General features: G+C 51.1%; 1 protein-coding gene across 3 annotated transcripts in view; it reads right to left on the bottom strand.

The window, feature by feature from the left end:
• The window catches only part of PDE4B (phosphodiesterase 4B), a 309783-nt gene that overhangs the window by 79571 nt on the left and 205807 nt on the right, over positions 1-24405 (bottom strand). For all 3 annotated transcript variants that reach the window (XM_064147443.1, XM_064147444.1, XM_064147445.1), the window contains 4 exons: positions 22289-22483; positions 19825-19861; positions 19658-19728; positions 15226-15275 (listed from right to left, as the gene is read on the bottom strand). In XM_064147443.1, coding sequence (XP_064003513.1) covers positions 15226-15275; positions 19658-19728; positions 19825-19861; positions 22289-22483 — 353 coding nt within the window. The remainder of the gene's footprint in view (positions 1-15225; positions 15276-19657; positions 19729-19824; positions 19862-22288; positions 22484-24405) is intronic.

The raw sequence follows: 24405 nt of genomic DNA, 5'->3' as shown, positions 1-24405 counted from the left end.
TCTTGGGAAGGTGTATCTGACAGCAGGACATGCAGACTGCAGTATCTACCTCAGGAAGTCACAGAATCACAGAATTAGCAGGTTGGAAAGGAACTTCAAGACATCGAGTCCAAGCTATTACCTAACACCTTCTAATTAACTAACCCATGGCACTAAGTGCCTTATCCAGTCTCCTTTTAAACACCTCCAGGGATGGTGACTCCACCACCTCCCCAGGCAGCCCATCCCAATGCCAATCACTCTTGATGTGAAGAACTTCTTCCTAACATCCAGCCTAAACCTGCCCTGACACAGCTTGAGCCTGTGTCCTCTTGTTCCGTCCCTGGGTGCCTGGCAGAAGAGACCACTTGGCTACAACCTCTCTTCAGGCAGTTGCAGAGAGCAATGAGGTCACCCCTGAGCCTCCTGTTCTCCAGGCTGCACAACCCCAGCTCCCTCAGCCTCTCCTCACAGGGCTGTGCTCCAGCCCCCTCACCAGCCTTGGTGCCCTTCTCTGGACATGTTCAGCACCTCAACATCTTTCTTAAACTGAAAGGCCCAGAACTGGACACAGAACTTAAGGTGTAGCCTAACCAGTGCTGAGTACAGGGGCAGAAGGACTGCCCGGGTCCTGCTGGCCACACTGTTCCTGATACAGGCCAGGATGCCTTTGGCCTTCTTGGTCACCTGGGCACACTGCTGGCTCATGTTCAGCTGCCAGCCAGTACCCACAGGTCCCTCTCTGCCTGCCCACTCTCCAGCTATTCTGTCCCCAGCCTGTAGCGCTGCTTGAGATTGTGGCCAAAAGCATCTAGTGCTGAACAACAGCACTGAGCAAACAGCAAACCACAGCATCTAATCTGAGGTCAGGTCATGCTCCTCTGCTGCTGACCAAAGACTGTTTGTCAGTGGCCTTTGATGGGCACAGGGCCCAGTGCAAAATCGAAAGATCCTCACTGTCAAATCAACACCCTGATGGAGTCTGGAGGAGTTCTGATGTTGGCTTCTTTACATTCTCAATTCCTAAAATGATGAGCACACAACAAAGTCAGTCAGCCAGAGAATCATGGAACAGATTTGGTTGGAAAAGACCTTTAAGACCATCAAGTTCAATCATTCCCTAGCTCTGCCAAGGCTGGTGTTAAGCCACGGCCCTCGGCACTGCATCTCTGCCTCCTTTATGCACCTCCAGTGATGAGGATCCAACCACCTCTCTGGGCAGCCTGTACCAGTCTTTGAGAGCCCTTTCAGTGAAGAAGTTTTTTCTCATGTCTAACCTAAACCTCCCCTGGTGCAACTCAAGGCTATTTCCTCTCATCCTATCACTTGTTCCTTGGGAGAAGAGATCAATTCCCACCTGGCTCCAACCTTCTTTTAGGGAGTTGAGGTCTTCCCTCAATTATTATTACCATAAACAAATAACAAAGCTGAGTCCTCTCTGTCACCAAACTCTCACAACGATGCAGCACTCAGAGCATTGTGTTCAGCCTGTTCTTGCAGAGAACCCAAGATGACAATACAAGGTTTCATTACCTATTGGCACTAAGCTCTCTAGCAGCTGCTCAGTGGTGCTGTGCTGACATCAGCAAGCACATCAAACTTCACTACAGGCACTTCTTTTCCAGTCCATCAGGAGAGGACAAGATCATAGAATCACAGAATTGTTTCAGTCAGAAAAGATCTCTAAGATCATTGAGTGCAACCACTGACCTAAGGCCAACATTAATCCATGTTCCTGGGTGCCATGCCCACAGGTTTCTTGAACACCTCCAGGGATGGTGACTCCATCACCTCTCTGGGCAGCCTGTTCCTGTGCCTGACCACTCTTACAGAAAATAAACTGTTCCTCGTGTTCAACCTAAACCTCCCCTGGCACAATTTCAGGCCATTTCCTCTCTTTCTATCACCTGGTTCTAGGGAGAAGAGACCAACCCCCACTCTAGCCTCCTTTCAGGGAGCTGTAAAGAGCAATGAGGTCTCCCCTCCCCTTTTCTCCAGGCTGAACACCCGCAGTTCCCTCAGCTGCTCCTCCCCACACCTGTTCTCCAGTCCCTTCCCCAGCTCTGCTGCCCTTTTCTGGACCTGCTCCAGTCCCTCATAGGTAGTGATAATGAACCCAAAGTGTTTCATGGATTTATAGAACCATCAAATCTTAGAATAATTTCAGCTGGAAAAGACCTTCATCATCATCAACTCTAATCATTAAAATTTCTGTGTGATTTAAACACTGAAGACAATTCATTGTTCAGTTTAGAATCACCAGTTGGGAACTGCTGGGTCCGAAGTGTACCTCGGATGGCTGCAATTCCATAGATGAATGGAGGGGAAAGTGCTCTAACCACTCTTTGCTCCATCCTTTAATTCCACCTGGATTACAGACTGATTTTAAAAGCTCTTCAGGTTTTAACTTGATTTTAAAAGCTCTTCAAGTTTTAATCTCTAACTGATAGCCTGTAATCCTAGGGTGAACTTTGGTGGCAAAAGGTCAGTGCTACAGAGGACAATAGGGGAACTCGAATCCACCAAGGCCAGTGCTTCACCTTCTGTATATGCTCCTACAAATGAGAACCAAACACAGGTCCCACCAAGACTAACGAATACAGAACAGTCAAGGGGAATTCCTGCCCAGTGACACAGAAGGATTTGGCTGCTGACAGTCAATGCACAATCACAGAATGGCAGGGATTGGAAGGGACCTCTGGAGACCACCAAGTCGAACCTCTCTGCCAAGGCAGGGTCACCTATAAAAGCTCACACAGGAACACGTCCAGAGGAGCTTTGAATGTCTCTAAAGATGAAGACTCCACCACCTCTTTGGAGAGTCCCTTCCAGAGCTCCATCACCCTTAAATTAAAGAAGTTCCCCCTCATGTTTAGGTGGAAACTTCCTACGTTCAACACCCAAGAGTTAGAAACACTTTGTGAAACACAGCGAGAAAGCAACTTGCACTTGGAAACAGATCCTGCAGAGGGACAAAGTTTAGACCACTGGGGACGCCTGAGGACTGGGTGATGGCTCTGAGACCTGCCTAAGGACAGGCTGACGGCTCTGAGATCTGCTCCAAGACAGGCTGATGGCTCTGGGACCTGCTCCAAGACAGGCTGATGACTTTGGGAACTCTGTGAGGACAGGCTGATGGTTCTGGGAGCTGCGCAGTACATTTCCCTGGGAAAGTGTCCACACAGATCCTCAGATGCAGCCTCTCACCACACTCCCATGGCCAGCTGTGTCCAGGACACAATGCTGCAGCAGTGAGCTCATCCCCGGGGGAGGAAGGAAAAACTTCTCTCTAGTTGCTGTAGGGCCGACCTGATGGGTGCTTTCAGGAGTCTCTTTCAGCTCCCACTGGCTGGAAAATGATGATGACATGGAGGCAGAAGGGGTTCAGATGAGTGGGAGAAGAAGAACCCCATTCTTCACTCAAGCATGCACAAACTGTGCCCCACGACCTAAGGAAAAAAGCAGCTCTGCCTGGCTTTGGCAGAGTTTGGTTGGGGTGGGGGTTTTTTGCTTTGGGTGGGGGTGTTTTGGTTTGGGTGGGGGTTTTTTGCTTTGGGTGGGGGTGTTTTGGTTTGGGTGGGTTTTTTTTTGTTTGGGTGGGTTTTTTTTGTTTGAGGTTTTTTTTATTATTGTTTTTTCTGTTCTTTTTCCTTTTCCTCAGATCAAGTACACATTTCTCAAGCTCATCTGGAACTGATTCAGTGCACTGAAGACTGAGATGTCCAAACCTCACCCACAGCCACTATTATCATTCTATGCAGGAAACAAAAGAAACACAGATTTTATCAGCCCTGATATTAGCAATAGCAAAGTCTCATTGTCCTCACAGAAGCCTTAAGCAACCCAGTCTGAGTGGGAGCTGACTAAAGCAATATGGAGCTCTCAGGGCTTGACGCAGGCTTGAAGAGCAAAGTGAACATAGGGACGTGATGAGAGCATGCCACCATCAAGGTCTCGTCATTGCCACCTTGGGTTTGCAGTCGCCTGGATCACTCAGAAAGCAATGAGCCATCAGATGGAAGCTATTTAGTAACCTCTGGCAGCTGAGGGGACTGAAGTTGGTCAGCTTGGAAAAAAGGAGGCTAAGGGGAGACCTTTTGGCTCTCTACAATTCCCTGAAAGGAAGTCGGAGCTAGGTTGGGATCAGTCACTTCTTCCAAGGAAATAAGAGGAAATAGCCTCAAGCTGCACCAAAGGAGATTTTGGTTGGACACGAGGAACAATTTCTTCCCCCAAAGGGCTGTCAAGCCCTGGAAGAGGCTCCCAGGATAGCGGTGGAGTCCCCAGGACAGCGGTGGAGTCCCCATCCCTAGAGGGATTGCAAAGCTGGGTAGATGTGATGCTGAAAGACATGGTTTGACACCACACTTGGTTGGACTTGATGGCCTTAGAGCATCTTCAAGGTCTATTTCAAGCAAAACGATTCCATGATTCTATAACCTCTGAGAGATTTGATGGTTTACCCTATGGAGCAGACTGCTATCATCAGTGAAATAACAAAAGCAGTGTTTTGGCTCCTCAAATGTTCTTCAAAACCACACTGCTGCTGTGGATTACAACATACCTGCTTATCTTGTCAAGGGCAAGGTGCTGCTCCACCTGGGTGAGGATGCTATCTCTGTGTGTCCTTAGGTTTTCAGCTTGCAGTCCCTTCGGAGCTTCTGTCTGCCAGCCAGAGCCATCCCTGACAGCAGGCAAAGACAACTGCACAGCACAGAGCTGCCTTCAGCAAGGAGCAGGACAGCAGCTCCGGGAGGGAGGCATCTCCCTGGATAATGAATGGACGTCTTGGTCGGCCCAGGAGAGCCCAGCCCAGCTCAGAAATACAGCGGGGCAGCAGGAGTGCAGGCGGGGAGTCCCCTGCCACCGCAGATGGCAGCTGTGCCCCGGGAGTGACAGGCTCCTGATGGCAGCAGCACGTGTAGCATCTTCATGTGACACCCACAGGTGGGCAGGAGGGGGGGAAACAGTTTCCCTGCGTTGCTATGGAGCCGTGATTAGCTTGTGTGTCTTCAGAGCCTGCCGAGGAGAGCTGAAGGCTATTTTCTTATATAGATGTCATGAAATCAATCCTGGCAGCATTTCTGGAGTCAAAGGCTAAGCAGGTTTGCCTGAATACCTTCTGCTACTTGAGACACAAATAAATCTAGCCGGGGGGGAGGGGGGAAGAACCTCAAACCAGCGTCGTTTTTCAGCTTGGCAAAAGAAGTCACTTTTGGAGTCACTTAGGCTCACAGGAAGAGAACAAAAAAGGGTGTTAAATAAAACTCAGCAATTACCAGGGGAGAAAAGGAGCCTCGGGAAAGGAAGCAACAACAACAAAAAAGCAAACCCTGAACCCCAGCCCCCTTGTTGCTAAGCTCAGTGACTTCAGAAGAAACTTCTTCTTTGTTCCCCCCTTATTCTCTCTCTCCAAAGGCTGAAAGAAAACCTGATGTTCTCCTTTTAAAATGTGCCTGCCTCTAGGTCTTTGGCACAGGTTTGCTGATGGGAGGGCCTGCAATCTATTTAATGACTGCATTGACGTCAATAGCATAACTGAAATACTTACTAAGATGCATGAGTCCAAGTCGCAGGGGGTGTGTTCCCAGGCAGGCGCAACACGCGGCACAGACTCCGCTCAGGGAATGAACTGCCCCAAAAAGCAGCAAGGAACAGCCCCCGCAGCGCCTGGGGCAGCTGCTGCTGCCTCTTCTCCAGGTGACTTTCTGAAGTTCATTCTGACTTAGGCAACAGAGCTGAGGGAGTCCTGGTGTCTGCAGGCTAGCCGAGGCTGAGGACAGCTGTCTAATGCCAAATGCAACATTACAGGGTGGCCACCAAGAGAGAAAATGCCCCTTCTGTATCAGCAGGCCATGACTCACAAATCCTGCCAAGATACTGAGCTGGAAGCTGGACAGGGTGATAAAAGCAGGGGGAAAAAAGATACAGAATCATAGAAGTGTTTGGGCTGGAAAAAACCTCTAAGGTCATTGACTCCAACCATCAACTCAACACCACCATGGCCATTAGACCATGTCCCACAGTGCCATGCCCACAGGGTTCTTTAACACCACCAGGGGTGTTGACTCCACCACCTCTCTGGGCAGCCTGTGCCCATGCCTGACCGCTCTTGCTGGAGAGAAATGTTTCTTGTTATGCAACCTAAAACCACACTTTTAATTTCTCCAAGTAAGAACCACTTCACCATTCACAGATTGACAGGTAGCATCAGGATGGAAGGGATTCTCTAAGGCCATCTTGTCCAACCCTCCTGCAGTCAGCAGGGACACCTCCAACTAGAGCAGGCTGCCCAGGGCCACATCAAGTCTGATCTTGAATGTCTCCAGGGCCACAACCACATACCTGGACAACCTATTCCTGTGTTTCAATACTCTCACTGTGAAGAACTTCCTCTTGATGTCCGACCTAAATCTTCTCTGCCCCAGTTTCAAACCATTGCCCTCATCCTATCACCACAGGCCTTTCTCAGCAGTCCCTCCCCAGCCTTCCTGTATGTCCCCCTCAGATACCAAAATGCAGCTCTAAGGTCTCCCAGAGCCTTCTCTTCTCCAAGATGAACAACCCAAACTCTCTCAGCATGTTCTTGCAGGAGAGCTGCTTCAACCCTCTGATATCTCTGTGGCCTCCTCTGGATCTGCTAAAGCAGATCTATTCAGCAGGCTTAGTTCTACTTAAGGGTGTCACTGAGCTGACATCAAGCTGGTCTCTTTCACAGCTTTGCTTAGGTTCTAAATGATCTGCATTGGCCACACAGGCAGTGGGATCAGGGCACCCTCAGCAGATTTCCTGATGACATCAGGCTCTGTGGTGCTGTCTGGAGGTAAGGGATCCCTCCAGAGGGATCTAGGTAAGGTGGAGAGTTGGGGCAGGGTCAATCTCATGAAGTTCAACAAAGCCAAGTGCAAGCTCCTGTACCTGGCTGGGGCAATCCCAAGCACAAATAAAGGATGGGTGAAGAATGGATGGAAAGCAGCCCTGAGGAGGATGCTAGTGGGTGAAAAGCTGGACATAAGCCAGCACTGTACACTGCCAGCCCAGAGGCAGCCATGCTCTGGGCTGATCCCCAGAAGTGTGGGCAGCAGGGGCAGAGAGGGGATTCTGCCCCCCTGCTGCACTCGGCTGAGACCCCCCCATGCAGTGCTGGGGGCAGCTCTGGAGCCACCGACAGAAGAAGGACATGGAACTTTTGGAGCAGGGCCAGAGGAGGCCACAAAGATGATCAGAGGCCTGGAGCACCTTTTCTATGAAGACAGACTGAGAGAGCTGGGGGTGTTCTGCCTGGAGAAGAGATGGCTTCAGGGAGACCTCAGAGCTGCCTGCCAGGATTTGAAGGTGGCTACAGGAGAGCTGAAGAGCGATTTGTTACAAAGGCCTGGAGAGACAAGACTTCAAACTGGAAGAAGATGGACTTAGATCAGACATAAGGAAAATATTCTTCCCCATGAGGGTGGTGAGGCACTGGAACAGGTTGCCCAGAGTTGTGGATGAGGCCTTGAGCAACCTGGTCTAGTAGGAGGTTTCACCTCCCATGGTGGGGGTTGGAACTGGATGATCTTCGAGGCCCCTTCCAACCCAGATCAGTCTGTGATTCCATGGTTCTAGCATGCTTTACAACTGACATTTGTAGCTAAGGACATTCACAGGTGAGGCTCCAGCACGGCTGAATTCACCATGCACAAGCAGCTAGCTCATAGCTCAGCCACCTGGTACCACGCAGCGCCTCTTGCATGCTCATTAAAGCACAAAGCACCAAGCACAAAGCACCAAGTCTACTTGGCTTGTACAAGCTGTTTCCAAATCAAAAGACCTTCAGCCAAACTCACAGCAGACCCAGAGCTTCAGAACGAATGCTCTGTTTTATACTCGCCCAGCACCATCCTCCAGACGCCAAGAAGCAGCAGCAGCACAGTGCAAGCTCCTTCCTAACTACTTGGGATTTATAGATATTTGTGGAGTTGGAGGGCTGGGGCTCATTAATTCCTAGCAAAAGCTCTCCTCAGCAGAGGCATCAGCATCAGCCAGCCTTTTGTTTATGCTTCATCCCAGTGTTCGTGCACGGGGCTGCGTACGTCTTACACCCACATAGCAAACCAGAGTCCAAGGGCTGAGTTCGTGTAAAGGCATGTGAGAAGTGCAGGCAAACGTGCAGATGGACAGGAAAGCAGAGGCTAAGGCACAAGCAAGAAAAACACCAACCTCTCACTCCCATCCCCAGGCAGCAATCTCAACACAGCCTGAATCCCACCAAGCCTCAAAAGCTGCTGTGGGAGGTATCCCAGCAGGCTGCTCACAACCCTCCCTTCCCCCTGCCCACAGCCTGGGTTGCAAAGCAGAGCAGCTGTGCTCTACAGCTAGGTAGGGCCTTGGGGTGGGGACAGGCTGTAACGGCTCCCTGAGGAAACTATCCAAGGGGCCTGCTCCTCAGGTAGGTTTCTGCAAACCTCACAGCTGCAGAACAGCACTGTCTGCCCCCTAAGACCATGCTCAGCTCCTCTCAGCCACTGGTAGCAGCCAAAGGCAGCAGACTCTCCAATGAACCAGTACGGAAAAACATTGTCACCATGGGTGCCACCCTTCTGGCAGAAATGTGACACCTCTCTCCTTTCCTCTTTTCACCCAAACATGCTTCTTGCTGCTCCCTGTTGTGTCACACCTTTAACCATGATGCAGTAATGTGCCCTTGTGGCCAAGGCCAATGGTCTCTGGGGGTGTGTTAGGAAGTGTGGCCAGCAGATACAGGGAAGTTCTCCTGTCCTCTACTCTGCCCTAGGGAGGCCACCTCTGGAGTGCTGGGTCCAGTTCTCTGGAGTGCTGGGTCCAGTTCTGGGTTCCCCAGCTCAAGAGAGACAGGGAACTACTGCAGAGAGTCCAGGGGAGGCTCCAAAGACACTGAGGGGCCTGGAGCAGCCAGGAGGAAAGGCTGAGAGCCCTGGGGCTGAAAGCCTGCAGAACAGCCCCAGAGGGGATCTGAGCAATGCTCAGCAAGAGATAAAGGACCTGTGGGGAGCAAGACAACAGGGCCAGACTCTTCCCAGTGGTGCCCAGTGACAGGACAAGGGGCAATGAGCACAAACTGGAACCCAGGAGGTTCCACCTGAACAGGAGGAGAAAATTCCTTGTTGTGAGGGTGCAGGAGTCCTGGAGCAGGCTGCCCCCAGGAGTTGTAGAGTCTCCTTGTCTGAAGAGCTTCCAAACCCAGCTGCGATGGGTGCCCCTGCTTGAGCAGGGGACTTGGACTGGATGCTCTCCAGAGGTCCCTTCCAGCCCCCACTATGCTGGGGCTCTGTGGCTGAGACGCTGCTTTCTCTGCAAACTCTGTGATGGGAGCTGGGGGTTCAGGTACTGCAGTGCCCACAGCTAACACCCAGGCTTTTATACACACCTGGGAAAGGTGACAGTACAAAAAGAGCCTGTGCTCACCCAGAACAAACAGGAGGATCAGGTGCACAGCCACTGCCAAGCAGTGAGGGACAAGCCTTGCTATTGGGTATCTAACAAACAGCACCAATCCTCTGCTGAGCTGAGAGGAAGAATCTGGTAAAAGATTAAAAAGTCCTGGGAAAATACAAAGCAAACAAAACAGATGGAGAAAAGGTTGCACCAAAATGGGTGGAAGAATGAGAGCCTTTGACTGAACGTGGCAGCCAGAGAGAGATGATTTAACTCAGAGGGGATTAGTAATGAATACGGAGGAAGGAACAAAACTAAGCAGCAACTGCCAGGCTTGCTGCTGGTTAAAGACTTCATGTATTCAATCACTGTGGTAAGAATAAAGACCTTTGAGTGATGGCAGAGGAGGGCAGAGGTGAATGGAGAAGAGAAGGTGCTGATGGATTCACTGGGCACAAGGCAGCAAAAAGGTCAATGAAAACAACTGTGACAGTAGCTGTGTTTAGACTCAGAAACAGGAAAACAGGAGAAAGAAATATCACAGGCACTTGTGTGACAAGGTCCTTGCACCATGGCTTCTGCCAGCCTAGAGAGGACAGTAGGGTAGCACCCCTTAATCAGCCCGACCCTGCTGCTTTGGAACCTTCTGGTCTGGAGTATTCCCAGCTTGTTAAGGTTTATGTACTGCCTGCTGTGGAGTCACATTTCCATGTTATGGTTTCTCAATTAATTCATAAAAGCCATTCTGCTCATTCCTGTGATCTGCTCCTATAACCAAATAACAGGAAAAACCTGCCAGATTTACTTAAGCTGATACCAAGGACAAAACACAGGATGCTCAATACATGTTCTTCTTCCTTTTATGGCTCTGGTTATAAGGTTAGGAAAGCTATGAACCTCACAGAGACAACATTATGAGCTTTGAGAGCTCCTTGTCCCATGAAATTCTGCCCACAATTTCTCATTCTTTCAAGAACAGGAAAGCAAAAAAGGATTTAATGATTTCCACACAGCTCAAGCATTTCGCCACAAGCTCTGCAGAGAAGGACCAGGGAGTGCTGGTGGACAAATTCCACATGAGCCAGCAATGGGTCCTTGTGGCCAGGAAGGCAAATGGGCTCCTCCCGGGGTGCATGAAGAATAGTCTGGCCAGAAGGTTGAGGGAAATTGTCCTGCCCACCTACACTGCTCTAGAGAGGCCACATCTGGAGTGCTGGGTTCAGTTCTGGGCTTCCCAGCTCAAGAGAGACAGGGAACTACTGGAGAGAGTCGAGGGAAGGTTCCAAAGATGCTGAGGGGCCTGGAGCAGCTCTGCGAGGAGGAAAGGCTGAGAGCCCTGGGGCTGTTGAGCCTGCAGAAGAGCAGCCCCAGAGGGGATCTGAGCAATGCTCAGCCAGAGATAAAGGACCTGGGAGAGGGACAAGAGGTTGGGGCAGACTCTTCTCAGTGGTGCAACACAACTGGCAACAGGCACAAACTGGAACCCAAGTAGTTCCATCTGAACAGGAGGAGAAACTTGTTTGTCGTGAGGGTGCTAGAGTCCTGGAGCAGGCTGCCCAGAGAGCTTGTGGAGTCTCCTTGTCTGGAGAGCTTCCAAACCCATCTGCCCACTGTGATGCTGGGCAAGCTGCTGTGGGTGCCCTGCTTTACAGGGGGCTTGGACAGGATGCTCTCCAGAGGTCCCTTCCAACCCCACCATGCTGGGATTCTGTCATTCCATGTTTTTGGTGATGCAACATCTTGGGAGGACACAAGGAGTAGATTTGGCTCCTCTCAGTTTAAGCCAACTGACAAATCCTGTAATTCCCAGCTGGAGTAAACAGCTGGCAGCTCTGACTTCCAGAGCAAACGCTGAGTGCAGTTTGTCTCCCTCCAGGGTAATTTCATTAAGGTTTGCCAGTTCCCTTTAAACCCCCAGCCCTCTACTTTTCATAACAGGATATAAATCACTCCTCTCACGCCAACTAAAAGGAGACAGAGTGGAGGTGCTGCTGTTGACTGTGGTCAATGCATGAATCAGTGTGTGACACAAAATTCCACACTGTGCCAACGAACCCACCTAGGGAACATAAACACATTTCATTCCGAAAGGCATTCTTTTATCGAGAGGGATGTAGCACAGCCCAGTCCCAATCAAAACAGCACTGTTTCCTTCTCCAAAACTTTCAGGAAAAACACTCTGTGGCCTTTCAGACGCACAGGAGCTGTTGGCACACAACTGGAAGTCTGTTCTGATAGGAAAATCTCTCCTTCCTTTCAGAATTTCCAAATTAGAAGTCACCAAGGGGGAAAAAAAAAGCTGCAAACATTGAAAGAAAAAATCCCCTGAAAATCTTTGTTGTCACTGCTTTGATGGAAACTTCCTTAGAAAGTGAAGGGAAGGGACTGCACCTCTGCATTGACTAGGGCAGGGATGGTCCCCCTGTACTCAGCACTGGTGAGGCCACTCCTTGAATACTGGGTGCAGTTTTGGACCCCTCACTCCAAGAAGGACATTGAGGTTCTGGAGTGGGCCCAGAGAAGGGCAATGAAGCTGGTAAAGGGTCTAGAGAACAGGGTCAGTGAGGAGCAGCTGGGGGAGCTGGGGGTGTTCAGCCTAGACAGAAGGAGGCTGATGGGAGACCTGGCTCTCTACAACTCCTTGAGAAGAGGCTGGAGCCAGGTGGGAGTTGATCTCTTCTCCCAAGGAGCAAGTGATAGGACAAAAGGAAACAGCCTCAAGTTGCCCCATGCAGAGGCTTAGGTTGGACAAGAGGAACAATTTCTTCCCCAAAAGGTTTTGACAGCATGGCCCAGGCTGCCCCAGGCAGTGGTGCTGTCCCAGGCCCTGGTGAGGTTTCAAAGCTTTGTAGATGTGGTGCTGAGGGACATGGGTTAGTGGTGGCCTGGCAGCGCTGGTTCAGGGCTGGACTCCATCTCAGAGGCCTCTTCCAACCAAAACGATTCTGTGACTCTACAGTTCTATACTGAAAATGCATCTGGCATGGCTCATTTCCACACTTGGCCAGATTCCTTCTTCACAGAGCAGGTAAGATGTCAATATCATTAATTTTAGATCTGTTCACCTATTCACAATCAGTAGCAGAGAAACATTAGAAGCCATGAGTCAGGATCACAGGGGTGGAGATACCAAAAGTTGGACTCATCTTGGTTGCTTTCTCTCCTTGAGCTTTGCTTCTCTGCAATTATCTGTGTCAAAAAGGAAGCTGAAAGTTGCAAGTATTTCAGCATTAGAAACTGGGGTTAGCTAAAGACAGACAGAGGGATGAAGGGCTGGAGAAGAGCCCTGAGAGGGACTTCAGGTGCGGGTGGGTGAAAAGCTGGACATGAGCCAGCACTCAGCACTGCCAGCCTAGAGCCGGCCCTGTCCTGGGCTGATCCCCAGGAGTGTGAGCAGCAGGGGCAGGGAGGGGAATCTGCCCCACTGCTGCACTCTGCTGAGCCCCCACCTGCAGTGCTGGGGCCAGCTCTGGAGTGCTCAGCAGAGACAGAAACCTGTTGGAGCGGGGCCAGAGGAGGCCACAGCAATGATGGGAGGGCTGGAAGCCCTCTGCTTGAGGACAGGCTGAAAGAGTTGGGGTTGTTGAGCCTGGAGAAGAGAAGGCTCCAGGGAGACCTTCTGGTAGCCTTTTGATGTTTCAAGGGTCCAAAAAGAAAGCTGGGGACAGACTTTTGAGTAGGGTCTGTTGTGATGAGACAAGCAATGATGGTTTGAAGTAAAAGAGGGAGATTCAGATTGGAGAGAAGGGAGAAATGTTTGACACTGAGGGTGGTGAGAGCCTGGCCCAGGTTTGCCAGAGAGGTGGTAGCTGCCCCATCCCTGGAACCACTGCAGGTCAGGTTGTTTGGTGCCCTGAGCAACCTGCTCTAGTTGCAGCTGTCCCTGCTGACTGCAGGGCAGTTGGACTAGATAGACCTTTAAAGGTTCCATGCAGCCCAAACCATTCTGTGATTTGATGAGTCCAGAGGTATCCTCAGCACCTCTAAGTGCTGCAGTTCATGCTGGAAACGCTGTAGAAAAACATCCCCAGTGCTCAGAAGCTGCAAGCCAGGCTCTTCACACAGAGTGTTAAACAAATTAACCTGAAAATTCCTGGAAGGGATTTCTCTCCTCCTTAGTAGACTCTGTAGCTTACATAAACAGCCCTATGGGAAGCTTGCAAAATTTTCCATGACTTTTTTCCAGCCCAGGCCACAAAATCAGCATCTTCCTAGGACAGATTTTTACACGGGGTTATGTGTTGCATTCCTGCTGGCCCTGATTCAACAGTGCTCACAGAGAGGGAGGGCAGGAGGAGAGAGCTGAAGATCTTGATGTCCAGCTTTCTTTCTGCATAACAGGTTTCCACATCCTCTTAGCACGGTCTGAGGAACCAAATCTGGAAGCCTCCTGGGCTGTCCCTGTCCCCAGACAGTAACTAATGCACAGTGTGAGAGGAAGTGATAGTTGGTTAGCCAGCCTTCACACACTGTAAAAAATAAGCTGTAATAGTCCCTCCAAGCACATTGTGACTGGGAAGGCTGCAATCAAACCTTGCAAATGGGCACTTCTCCAAATCTTATCTCCTCCTCTGGGAGAGTAACCTCTAATTTAGTGCAAGCAGGGCCAGCTCGGCTCCTGAAAGGGGTCCCACAAGCTCTCAGCACTTCATGGCTAAACTCAGGTGTAAAAACAAACTTACAACCATAGGATGCTAGAAGTGTTTTGGTTAAAAAGGACCTGCAAGACCACTGACTCCAACCACTATCTAACTTTACCAAGTGTGGTGCTAAACCATGTCCCTCACCTGCAGGGATGGGCAGTTTGCTCCCTGGGAAGCCTCTTCCAGCGTTTAAGAGGCCTTTCAGTGAAGAAATTACTTGAAATGTCCAACCCAAACCCTTCCTGGTGCAACCCGAGGCCTTTTTAGCTCATCCTATCACTTGTTTCTTAGGAGAAGGGATCAACCCCCACCTGCCTCCAACTTCCTCCCAGGGAGCTGTAGAGAGCAAGAAGGCCTCTCCTCAGCCTCCTGTTCCCCACCTGTCATATGTACAGAGCAGGCTGACTCTGTTGTGAGCCACAGTGCTCCATCCTACTCACACAGCCCCCTTCTCCCACCACAGCTACTCCCCACCTCTGCTTGCTGCCTCCCCACCTTGCTTTTGCACCTTCAGAGGCCCCTCACTGCCCAGGCTCTAGCACAAGCCCCAAGGCTTTGCGCAGGGTTGTTCTCCTCTGTGACTACAGCCAAAGCTCTTTGTGTTTGCTGTGGTCTGTGCCCTCAGGCTGGGGTGACAGCAAGGTGACTGAGGGACAGGAGCAGGGGAGCAGCAGGGAAGAAGATGCAACGAGCCACACTCGCTGACTTCTGCTCTCGTTCGATTGCTACATGTGGATTTCAAAAGACTCTGAGCAAACAAGAAAACACAGAACTGCTGTTCCAGGGCAGCCTGATGGAAGCAGAGGAAGTTTCACCTGAGCAAGGTTCTAGAGACTGCGATTTTGACATGGATCACGTGGAAATAAACCGAAATAAACAGGATAAAAACCCCATCCAGCTGTGTCTGAGCCTGTTCGAGGCTTGTAGGCTGGGGCATGTCTGGGCCTGTGCAGCACCAGGGACTCTGAGGAAGAGCAGTCACTGTGGCCATGACTATCAAACCAAAATCATGTTCATCTTCTCTGCTGACATACAAGGATAATTCCAAACCCCAAACTACTCAGATAACAACCTTCTGGCTCCGATACTCAGAAGAAGCAACCCAAGCCCAGAACTGCAGGAGGGGGAGGAGCAGCTGTTCGCTAAACGATGTGCAATAAGAGCTGTCTGCACTTGACCTTGCAGGTGATTACTGAAGTCACACACATACCTTGCAGGTTGACTCTGGAGACAGGCGGCTGACTCGTTGCTGGAGATCTCCTAAGAGTGATAAAGAACCAACAGAGTTATTTACCATTTCAAGCCCTCCTGGCAGGTCAAACTGCCAACTCCTATAGTCGAAAACCCTTTGGGTTTTGTTTTGTTGTTTGTTTTTTTTCCCCCTATTGACAGAGAAGCTCAAAACACTTCACAATTGTTCGGCAGCTAATGAGCGGTGTCAATAGATCAGTTAGGAGAACCCGGGGATCTGCGTGCCCTGACTGGAAAGTAGGCTTGCAAGAAAGAGCTGCAATCACCCCACACCACCTCTGCAACTTGCTGGTGAAAATCACAGTATTGTGGGATTGTTTAGGTTGAAAGAGACCTTTAAGATCTTTGACTCCAAATGTTAACCCAGCACTGTCAGGTCACTACTAAGCCATGTCTCCCAGCACCACATCTCCACAGCTTTTCGATCATTTCAGGGTTGAGCACTGCCCTGGGCAGCCTTGTAGCTTGGTGGCTTAAAGAGGTGAGCAGGTCCCTCAGAGCCAAGGCCTTCTCTTGAAAAGCTTTTCCCTACAAGTTCTGGACTCAACCCCGAAGTGATGTCAAATGTTACACCAGCTGCAAGGCAACTCCACAGATGAAGTGAGAAATGCACAGCTTTAAACCCTACAGTCAGCAGTTTGGGTCGCACCTGGAAGCATGCAAGACAAGGCTGCAGTCACTAGAGCTCAGAAACAGCTGAAGGACTTTTGTTTTTTGACGAGGAGTAACAATTTCATCCGAAAAGTCTGGAGTCTAGAAGGACCAAAAGCTCTTTGATGAATCGGCTGGAGTGGAGCAAACAGGATCTGACTGGAAGAAGGGTGCAGCACTTCTCCAAATGTCGAAATGCTTCACCGTGAGCCTTGCCAAATCAAACTCTTAATTTTTCAAGTCAAAACCATCATTTACTCAAGGAGGAAGAGGCTGCTCTTTCAGAGAAGGTAAAATGAGTTGACACCAAGATCAGGACACTCCAGTTTGCACCGAATGCAGCACTCCAGGCTGACCCAAACCAAAAACCTGGGCTTTTGCTTCCCAAAGAAGTTTCTGATACACTTTAACTGAAGCCAGACTTCCCCCCACTCTCTCCTAGCCAACCTTCTAACCCCAACTTTTTTGGAGTCAGCCACTGAACTGAAACCTCCATTATTTGCCAGCTCTCCTTTGAAGCTGAAATCAAAGGAGGCGAGCGGCTCGGCTGGGCTGCGATGGTAGCTGCGGGGGGTTCCTCGGAAAGGGCTGGCGAAGCAGGTGAGAGCTCCAGTCCTGCTCAGCCCTCGGCCCCAGCCTCCCCCGCCGCCAGCAGCATGTGGGCACCAAAGCTGCTCCTCAGCAGAAAGCTGCCCCGGGTGCAGCGCCCGCTCGCCACGTGGGGTTTCAAAGGCTTGGCTTTTCTGGAGGGAGCTGCAGGACCCAGATTCTTCGAAGGGTTCAGCACAGGGCGCTTCGCAAATGTGCCTCGACCTGCCTCTGCTGAGCCTTTGAAAAGCCAAATCTCAACATCTCTCAAAAACAGAAACTCCCAACAGGGACACCACGCTAGGGCTCCAGTATCTGGGGAGACGTGCTCCAGGTATCTCCAAACCCTGTGCTGAGTTGCACAGACATGTCTCTGGGGGGCGGGGAGGGACGAGCTGCTATTCCATAGGGTATTCCCCACTGCAGAGCCCGAAAAGGGATCGGCACCGCTCCCGGCACCCTGCAATTAGGTCGCCCATCCTGGTTTCTGCAAGAGAGACCCTGGGTTTCGACAGGACTGCCCCCTCTGTGGCACCACCACTCTCATGTGGACATGGCTCCTGCTTCCTGCTCCTTCCCTCCTGCCAGCGGGTAGTAAGAGGAGCAGGCACCGGATGCTTTCTGACTGTGTCCTGGTCCTCATCTGCCAAAGTCAGGCTCTCCGAAACCATTAATCATGCTCTCCACTTTTCCAATCAGGAAACTGCCTTAAAGCCCCTGACGTTAAAGTCCAAAAAAGTTTGACTACCAGTTGGTTTTTTTTCCCTCCAGCCCTTAACATTCATATTTTCCAGCATTTTCTGTAGCTGTGTGGGACAGCATCCTCTTTTTTCTTCCTCGGGCCAGGAGGGGTGGAGGAGGAGGAGGAGGAGGAGGAGGAGAAGGAGGAGGAGGGAAAAAATAAAAATAAAAGAGAAAGAGATGGAGAGGAGAGACTAAAGAAAAGCTGAGATTCTCATGATCCCCCCGGAGCAGAAGTTTAAGTAAAATGCCATATGATAAAATCATGAGCTGGCAGCAGGGCTGTAACCTAGCAGAGCTGTTTGGAAACCGAGGGAAGCTCTGCAGTGCCTGGAAGCACATTCTGCCACGGACTTGGATCTTTGGGATATAATGGTTTAAACACTTTAATGACTTTGGCTGGGCAAACAAATGTAGACTTCAATCAAATCTGGGAACGTTTTCAAAAGGACACTACGAGATGCCTGTGTGTCCGACAGGTCACGCCCTTGCTTCCTTCCGGCCCTGTCCAATTCCAGATTCCTCATTAGGAACTCCTGAAAGGCTTCAGTTGGTCAACAACAACAATAATAATCTTTTTTTTTTTTAAGAAAAAGAAGCTTAAAAAAATAGGAATCTCTTTCAACCATCTGTTTTTCTGTTAACCTCCATCTTGGAATGCAGCGGTTCCTTCCCATCAACATTTGCAAATGGAAATCAACGGCAGGAAAACCTCAGGCCTGGAGAAAATGCTGGGCTTTACGTAAAAGACAAGACTGTGCTGGCAGGCAGCAAGCAGAGTCCGCTGTGGGCACCTAGGAGACGCCACTCGTCCGTGTGGCAGTGAGGCAAGCTCGCGGTGTCCCAGCGGAGCCCATTTTTGCACCCCATCCTTCTGTCAGGAGACAGCTTTGAGTGAGCAGAGCCTGGCAGTCCCAGGGTGGGATGGGTGGGTGCTTAACTGAGCTTGCCAGGAATGAGTGATGCTGGTTTCACGCAAAACAGCTCTCCTGGGGCAAACCGGGCCAGAAAATGACGATGACTTTGCTCATTATAAACAGCTGAGGGGAAGTGGTGATCCTGGACAAAGGCATAAAAAGGACTTTGTTTGGTTTCTCCTGTTCAGCAGGTATGAAAAACATCTTCCTCTTGTGTGCATCACCTTCCCCATTCATTGCAACTGCAGTGCCAAAGGAAGCAGCGTAGGATTCCTGCTCTGCAGGCAGCATGGGGCAGATCTCTAGGTGTTCCCCTACATCCCCTACACCCTACATTCCCTCTACATCCCCCCTACATCCTCGGGGTTGCTTCCTTGGCATCTACCCCGTGGCTGTGAACAGCACTCTCACAAAGAAACTGCAGCAGTGCAGGACAGCACCACAGATTGACTGACCTGAACATCAACGACACTTCCATCCAGAGCTGGGCACCTACGAATGCATCAAAAATAGAGCCACCAACAGCACCAGGGCTGGGATCATCCCCTATACTGGCACTGGGGAGGCCACAGCTCAAATAATGGGTGCAGTTTTGGGCCTCTCACTCCAAGAAGGAAGTGCAAGACACTGAGGTGCTGGAGGAGGTTCAGAAGCAGGCAGTGAAGTTGGTGAAGGGTCTGGAGAACAGGTCTGGTGAGGAGCAGCTGAGGGAACTTGGGTAGTTCAGCCTGGACACAAGGAGGCTGAGGGCAGACCTGCTGGCTCTCAACAGCTCCCTGAAAGGAGGTTGGAGCCAGGTGGGGATTGGTCTCTTCTTCCACAAAACAAGTGATAGGGCAAGAGGAAACAAATCCAAGTTGCACCAAAACAGGTTTAGGTGACATGAGGATCAATTTCTTCACTGAAAGAGTTTTTAGGCAATGGAAGAGGCTACCTGGGGCAGTGGTGGAGTCGCCATCCCCAGAAGAGTTTCGAAGCTGTGCAGATGTGATGTTGAAGGTCATGGCTTAGTGTTGACTTGCCAGTGCTGGATTAATGGTTGCACTCAATGATCTTAAAGGTCTTTTTCAACCAAAGTAATCCTGCCTATCTATGAACACCCTGACCAGCCAAGCTGCCAAACCCAGTGAAAATACTACATCACAAGCACTCACCATGCCCCTAAAGCACATCGCACTCCCTCTTCCCAAGCAAAACCTCCTCACTTTCTCCTCAAGCTCACCATGCTTGTCCAGTCCTTCCAGCCAGGACCATGTCGAGGGAGCACTGAGAGAGGTCAGGGGCTGGGGAAGGGGAGGCAGTGCGGGGACCAGGCGGCGAGCTGCGTTTTGGCGCCCCCTGGCGCCCAGCGCACGGCGCGGCGGGGACTTGAGGCAGCGCAACCCGGGGACTGGGGCCGGCGGGAGGCCCCCCCTGCCCCGCCGCCCCTTCGCAGCCTCCGCCGGCCCCTGCCGCATGGCAGCTGCATAAAGAAGGGAAAAAGCCCAGCCTTACTTGTTGGCGGTGCCGTGCAGATTGGTGAGGAGCGTGAAGTTGTTCCTCACGCTTCGTAAGCTTGCCAGCACCTAGGAGGAGAGGGCACACCGAGGGGGGAGATGTTATTCCTCTGCTTCCACTCTTTTTATTTTAGCGGGTAGAAGCCAACAAAGCTGCCGACTCACCTGGGCGAAAGGTGTCACAATCAGGTCGTCCCCGTGCCTAAGGAGAAAAGGGAGGAAAATGAGACAACTGACCTCAAAAATTGTCGTCATTTGCCCCCAGAATAGCGTTTGGCTGAGGGGAGGTTACCCCAGGCAGCAGCCACGACCCAAGAAAAACAGAACATTAACCCACGTTGATTTAACACCTCATAAAGCCTTGTTCCTGATGGAAAAAGGTCTCACAGTGTTCATCCAAAGCAGCCCAGCCGGAGCCAGCCCTCGCCTCGGTGACACCACGCCATAAAAGCCAGGAAATCCAAAAGTTAAGGCAGCATGCTTGAACCGCCGTGGAAAAAACCATAACAGCCCAGGGGAGAGGTCAGCTTTGAATTTCCTGGCTCTTGCCGGTCTCGGCCACAGCCTGGGATGTTATTCAGGTGCTGGGTTTTAGCTGGCCTCTGCTATCCTGCAAGGTTTCAGCCAGAAGGTTGGAGGAGAATGTGTGGACACGGTCAATAACGGGGAGGTGGTGTTGTGATATCACCTATAGGAGAAGAGGCACAGCACAGGCAGGAGAAAAGGAATGACTACGGGCAGCAGAAGAGGCATGGCTGCAGGCAGGAGAGGGCACGGCTGCAGGCAGGAGAGTACAGACATGCTTACAGGCAGCAGAAGAGGCACAGCTGCAGGCAGGAGAGTACAGGCATGCTTACAGGCAGCAGAAGAGGCACGGCTGCAGGCAGGAGAAGAGGCATGGCTGCAAGCAGAAGAGGCATGGCTGCAGGCAGGAGAGTACAAGCATGCTTACAGGCAGCAGAAGAGGCATGGCTGCAGGCAGGAGAGGCACTGCTGCAGGCAGCAGAAGAGGCATGGCTGCAGGCAGGAGAGGCACTGCTGCAGGCAGCAGAAGAGGCATGGCTGCAAGCAGAAGAGGCATGGCTGCAGGCAGGAGAACACAGACGGCTGCAGGCACATCTCAAGGGGTGTTCACCAGTGTTGGACCCATTCAGAGGGGATCGATCCTTGGCTGTGCAGCCACAGAGCATGTCCAGATTCAGGTATCAGTGCTGCTAAATCTGTGTTTTATTTGCAGTTGTCCCAACAGGGATGTCGAGACCAGGTCAGCATGGAGAGGTTGGTTCCCCTGAGTGTGGCACAAGCCTTGATGCCTGCAGTAGATGAACACGTCTACCAGCAGGCAGAGTTGAAGGTGGAGGAGATGAGGGTGGTGGGCACAGCTGGACAGGGCTCTCTCCCCCCCCCCATTTCCACAAAACATGCTATTGGCATAATTTGCAGTGGGTGCTTTGGGAAATATTTACTAGATGGTAACTAACAAGCAGGGATGTTCTCTTTCAGAATTGTCCCCCTGGATCCTGCTAATATTGAGATATCTGTTTCATGACAAAACTTGCAGGGCTTTCACAACAGATAACCTTTTTGTTTTGGTAATAGCTTAATGGTTGCTTTGAAACTTTAAATGGTGCCTTTTAAAACAAAGGTCTGCAAACGCAGGACACTAATTTGAGCTCCACCCTCCCTGTTGTATTGATCCTCTCAAGCTCAACCATCTGTCTCAGCTTTCTGCTGTATTTTCAACAACCCATGACAGAAAACAGGATGGAGAAGAGGAACACCATAAATACAAGTACAGTCATATTTCTGCTGTCCAGGCTAATGGAGCATTACCAACTTAAGAAAAAGCAGAGGTGATGTTAAACAGACTCTGAGAACAAATGGTGAGAGTTTAGCAGAGAAAAGAGGAGTGCAGAAAACCACCAAGCTGGAGCAAAAGGCTTCTCCTGCTGTCAGGCCCAGTGTGGACACAGAATCATCACTGAATCATAGAACGATTTGGGTTGGAAGGGACCTTAAGGATCATCCAGTTCCAAACTCTTTGCCATGGGCAGGGACACCTCTCAACAGCCCAGATTGCTCAAGGCCTCATTCAGCCTGGCCTTGAACACCTCCAGGGAGGGAGCCTTCACAACTTCCCTGAGCTAAAGAACCTGTGAGGGGCCAGGCTCTTCTCAGTGCTGCCCACTGACAGGACAAGGAGAAACAGGAACTAACTGGAGCCCAGGAGGTTCCACCTGAACAGGAGGAAAAAGTTCTTTGTTGTGAGGGTACTGGAGCCCTGGAGCAGGCTGCCCAGAGAAGCTGTGCAGTCTCCTTCCCCAGGAAGCTTCCAAACCCAGTTGGCCATTGTGATGCTGGATAGGCTGTTGTTGGTGTCTCTGTCTGAGCAAGGGGCTTGGACCAGATGATCTCCAGTGGCCCTTTCCAACCCCTACCATTCTGTGATTTCAAGGATGGGATGGGGAGAGAGAACTCATGCCCTGGCAGGACACAAAAGCATCTATCTTGGGCTACAAAACGTGAGCATCATCTGTAACCTCCTCCTAAGAGAGCTCTGAATGTTACAGGAGGTGACATAAAGCTCTCAGTTACTGTAGAGCATGATGTGGGGTGAGTTGGTGCTTACTGTTCACTCGGCAGAGAGGAGTTCCTGGACATGGTCTTTGGTGACAGGTCGTAGTCGCTGTCGGATCTGTAGAGGAAGGACTCCCTGCGCTGGCTGTGGCCTGGGAAGGTGGTGTGCAGGATGAGCCCCGAGGAGGAGCTGGCCTGTGGGTCCAGTGGGCTGCGTCCTGGCGAGGGGCCATTCTCCACGTCGAAGCTGCAAACAGAACAGACTGAGTGTCACACAGGGCTGCCAGCGCCTGGCCTCGCTCCTCGCACAGCTGTGCTGCCCACACCGCCTCGCTTGCTCACCGCGCCAGAACCAGAGGCACACTGCCTGCAGCCTCTCACTGGCCCAGTTCTGTGCAGCAGTGAGGGGATCCTGCCCCTCTGCTCTGCTCTGCTCTGCTCTGCTCTGCTCCGCTCTGCTCTGCTGAGACCCCACCTGGAGCACTGCAGTCAGTTCCGGTGTCCCTGACACAAGAGGGACATTGAACCATTGGAGGGGGTGCAGAGGAGGTCACAAAGGTGATCACAGGGCTGAAGCACCTCCCCTTATGGGGACAGGCTGAGGGAGTTGGAGTTGTTCAGCCTGGAGAAGAGAAGCACCAGGGAGACCTTAGAGAAAGCTTCCAGTACCTGATGGGTACAGGAGAGCTGGGAAGGGACTTTTTACAAGGGCTTGTAGTAATAGGATGAGAGGGAATGGATTGAAGCTAGAAGAGGGAAGATTGAGACTGTAAGCTAGGAAGAAATTCTTTCCAGTGTGGGTGGTGAGACACTGGCACAGGTTGCCCAGGGAGACTGGGGATGCCCCCCTCCCTGGAGGTGTTCAAGGCCAGGCTGGGCAACACCTTGAGCAACCTGGTCTGTTTGAACATGCCCATGCCCATGGTAGGGGGTCTGAACCTAGATGACTTCTAAGATTCCTTCCAACCCAAACCATTCTATGATTCCATGACTCTGCATTACAAAAAAAGATTAGCTCCTGAGGTTTCTTTCCTGACTACATCTGCTCAGGATTCCCTCAGCCTGAATGTCTCTAAGCTCAGCACAGCTCCTGTCGCTCCCAGCATGAATGCGCAGCAGCTAAACACCATCACGAAGCTCTGCAGCTCTCCCCACATCATCTCCATGGCAGCAGTGTCTGCAAAACTTTGATGTGCCAAACCCTGCCCTGAGCCTTACTCACACTCACAGCAGGGACTAAAGAACTCGATGTGGCCCTGGGCAGTCTGATCTGGTCGGAGGTGTGCCTGCTCATTGCAGGGGGTTGGACAAGATGACCTTTGAGGGTCCATTCCAAGCCAGTGCAGTCTGTGAATCTGTAAAGCAGCTGTGACACTCCACCATCCCCCATCCAAGTCCTGTTCTGTGCTGGTTTGAGGCTAATTAGAATATTCTAATGAGAAAAGGGAACTCATTGCAAGAACATGTCCCCATCCACTCTGGAAGCAAACTTTTGAAGTCCTGTGAGGACTTGGCAGTTGTACAGGCAGGATGCACAAGTCTTTTTGCAGCCCTAGCTCATGTCTTAGCCCTTCAGGAGATGAGTGCAGCAAGTTTCCAACAGTCCAGATGCAAGATGGAGGCCTGCTTAAAAAGCCAAGCCCCAGACTCTCCTTCTGTCACTGTTTCCATCATACACCCACTTTCTTCACAGCTTCCTGACTTGGCTGCTGCAACCAGTGGCTGAAGTCACCCTGGACACTTAGCAAGTGACACCCCTCATAAACCCTGAAAAGGAGCAGGTTGGCCTCTGCTGGGGCAGCTGGAGCTGACACAGATGCCAGCTGTGTGACCTGGTCCTGATACACCAAGTCAAGTACAGCTACGGCCAGCAGCAATTGCCTTGCCTTTGGAAATCTGAGGCTTCACCTCATGTGCAGTGGGAGCCGAAGCCTCCCTCTTACCACTCCCACTAGGGAGTGCCTCTCCCTGTTCCTGGTGTTCTCTCAATTTATCTTGCCTGATGACCACCCTTAACTGCACCACCCAGCTGGGCATGCACTCAGACAGCGGCCATGATATTGAGCCATAATCCCTGACACACATTTCTCCATGCTTCTGCGCTCATAATACTAACTTAAAAGATTCCCCCTGAGCATTTTGGCAGCGAGGACCTCCTAGAACCATAAA

The sequence above is a fragment of the Pogoniulus pusillus genome, chromosome 8 (genome assembly GCF_015220805.1).
Source record: "Pogoniulus pusillus isolate bPogPus1 chromosome 8, bPogPus1.pri, whole genome shotgun sequence".
NCBI classification, from domain to species: domain Eukaryota; kingdom Metazoa; phylum Chordata; class Aves; order Piciformes; family Lybiidae; genus Pogoniulus; species Pogoniulus pusillus.
This window is presented reverse-complemented; position numbering and strand designations above follow the sequence as displayed.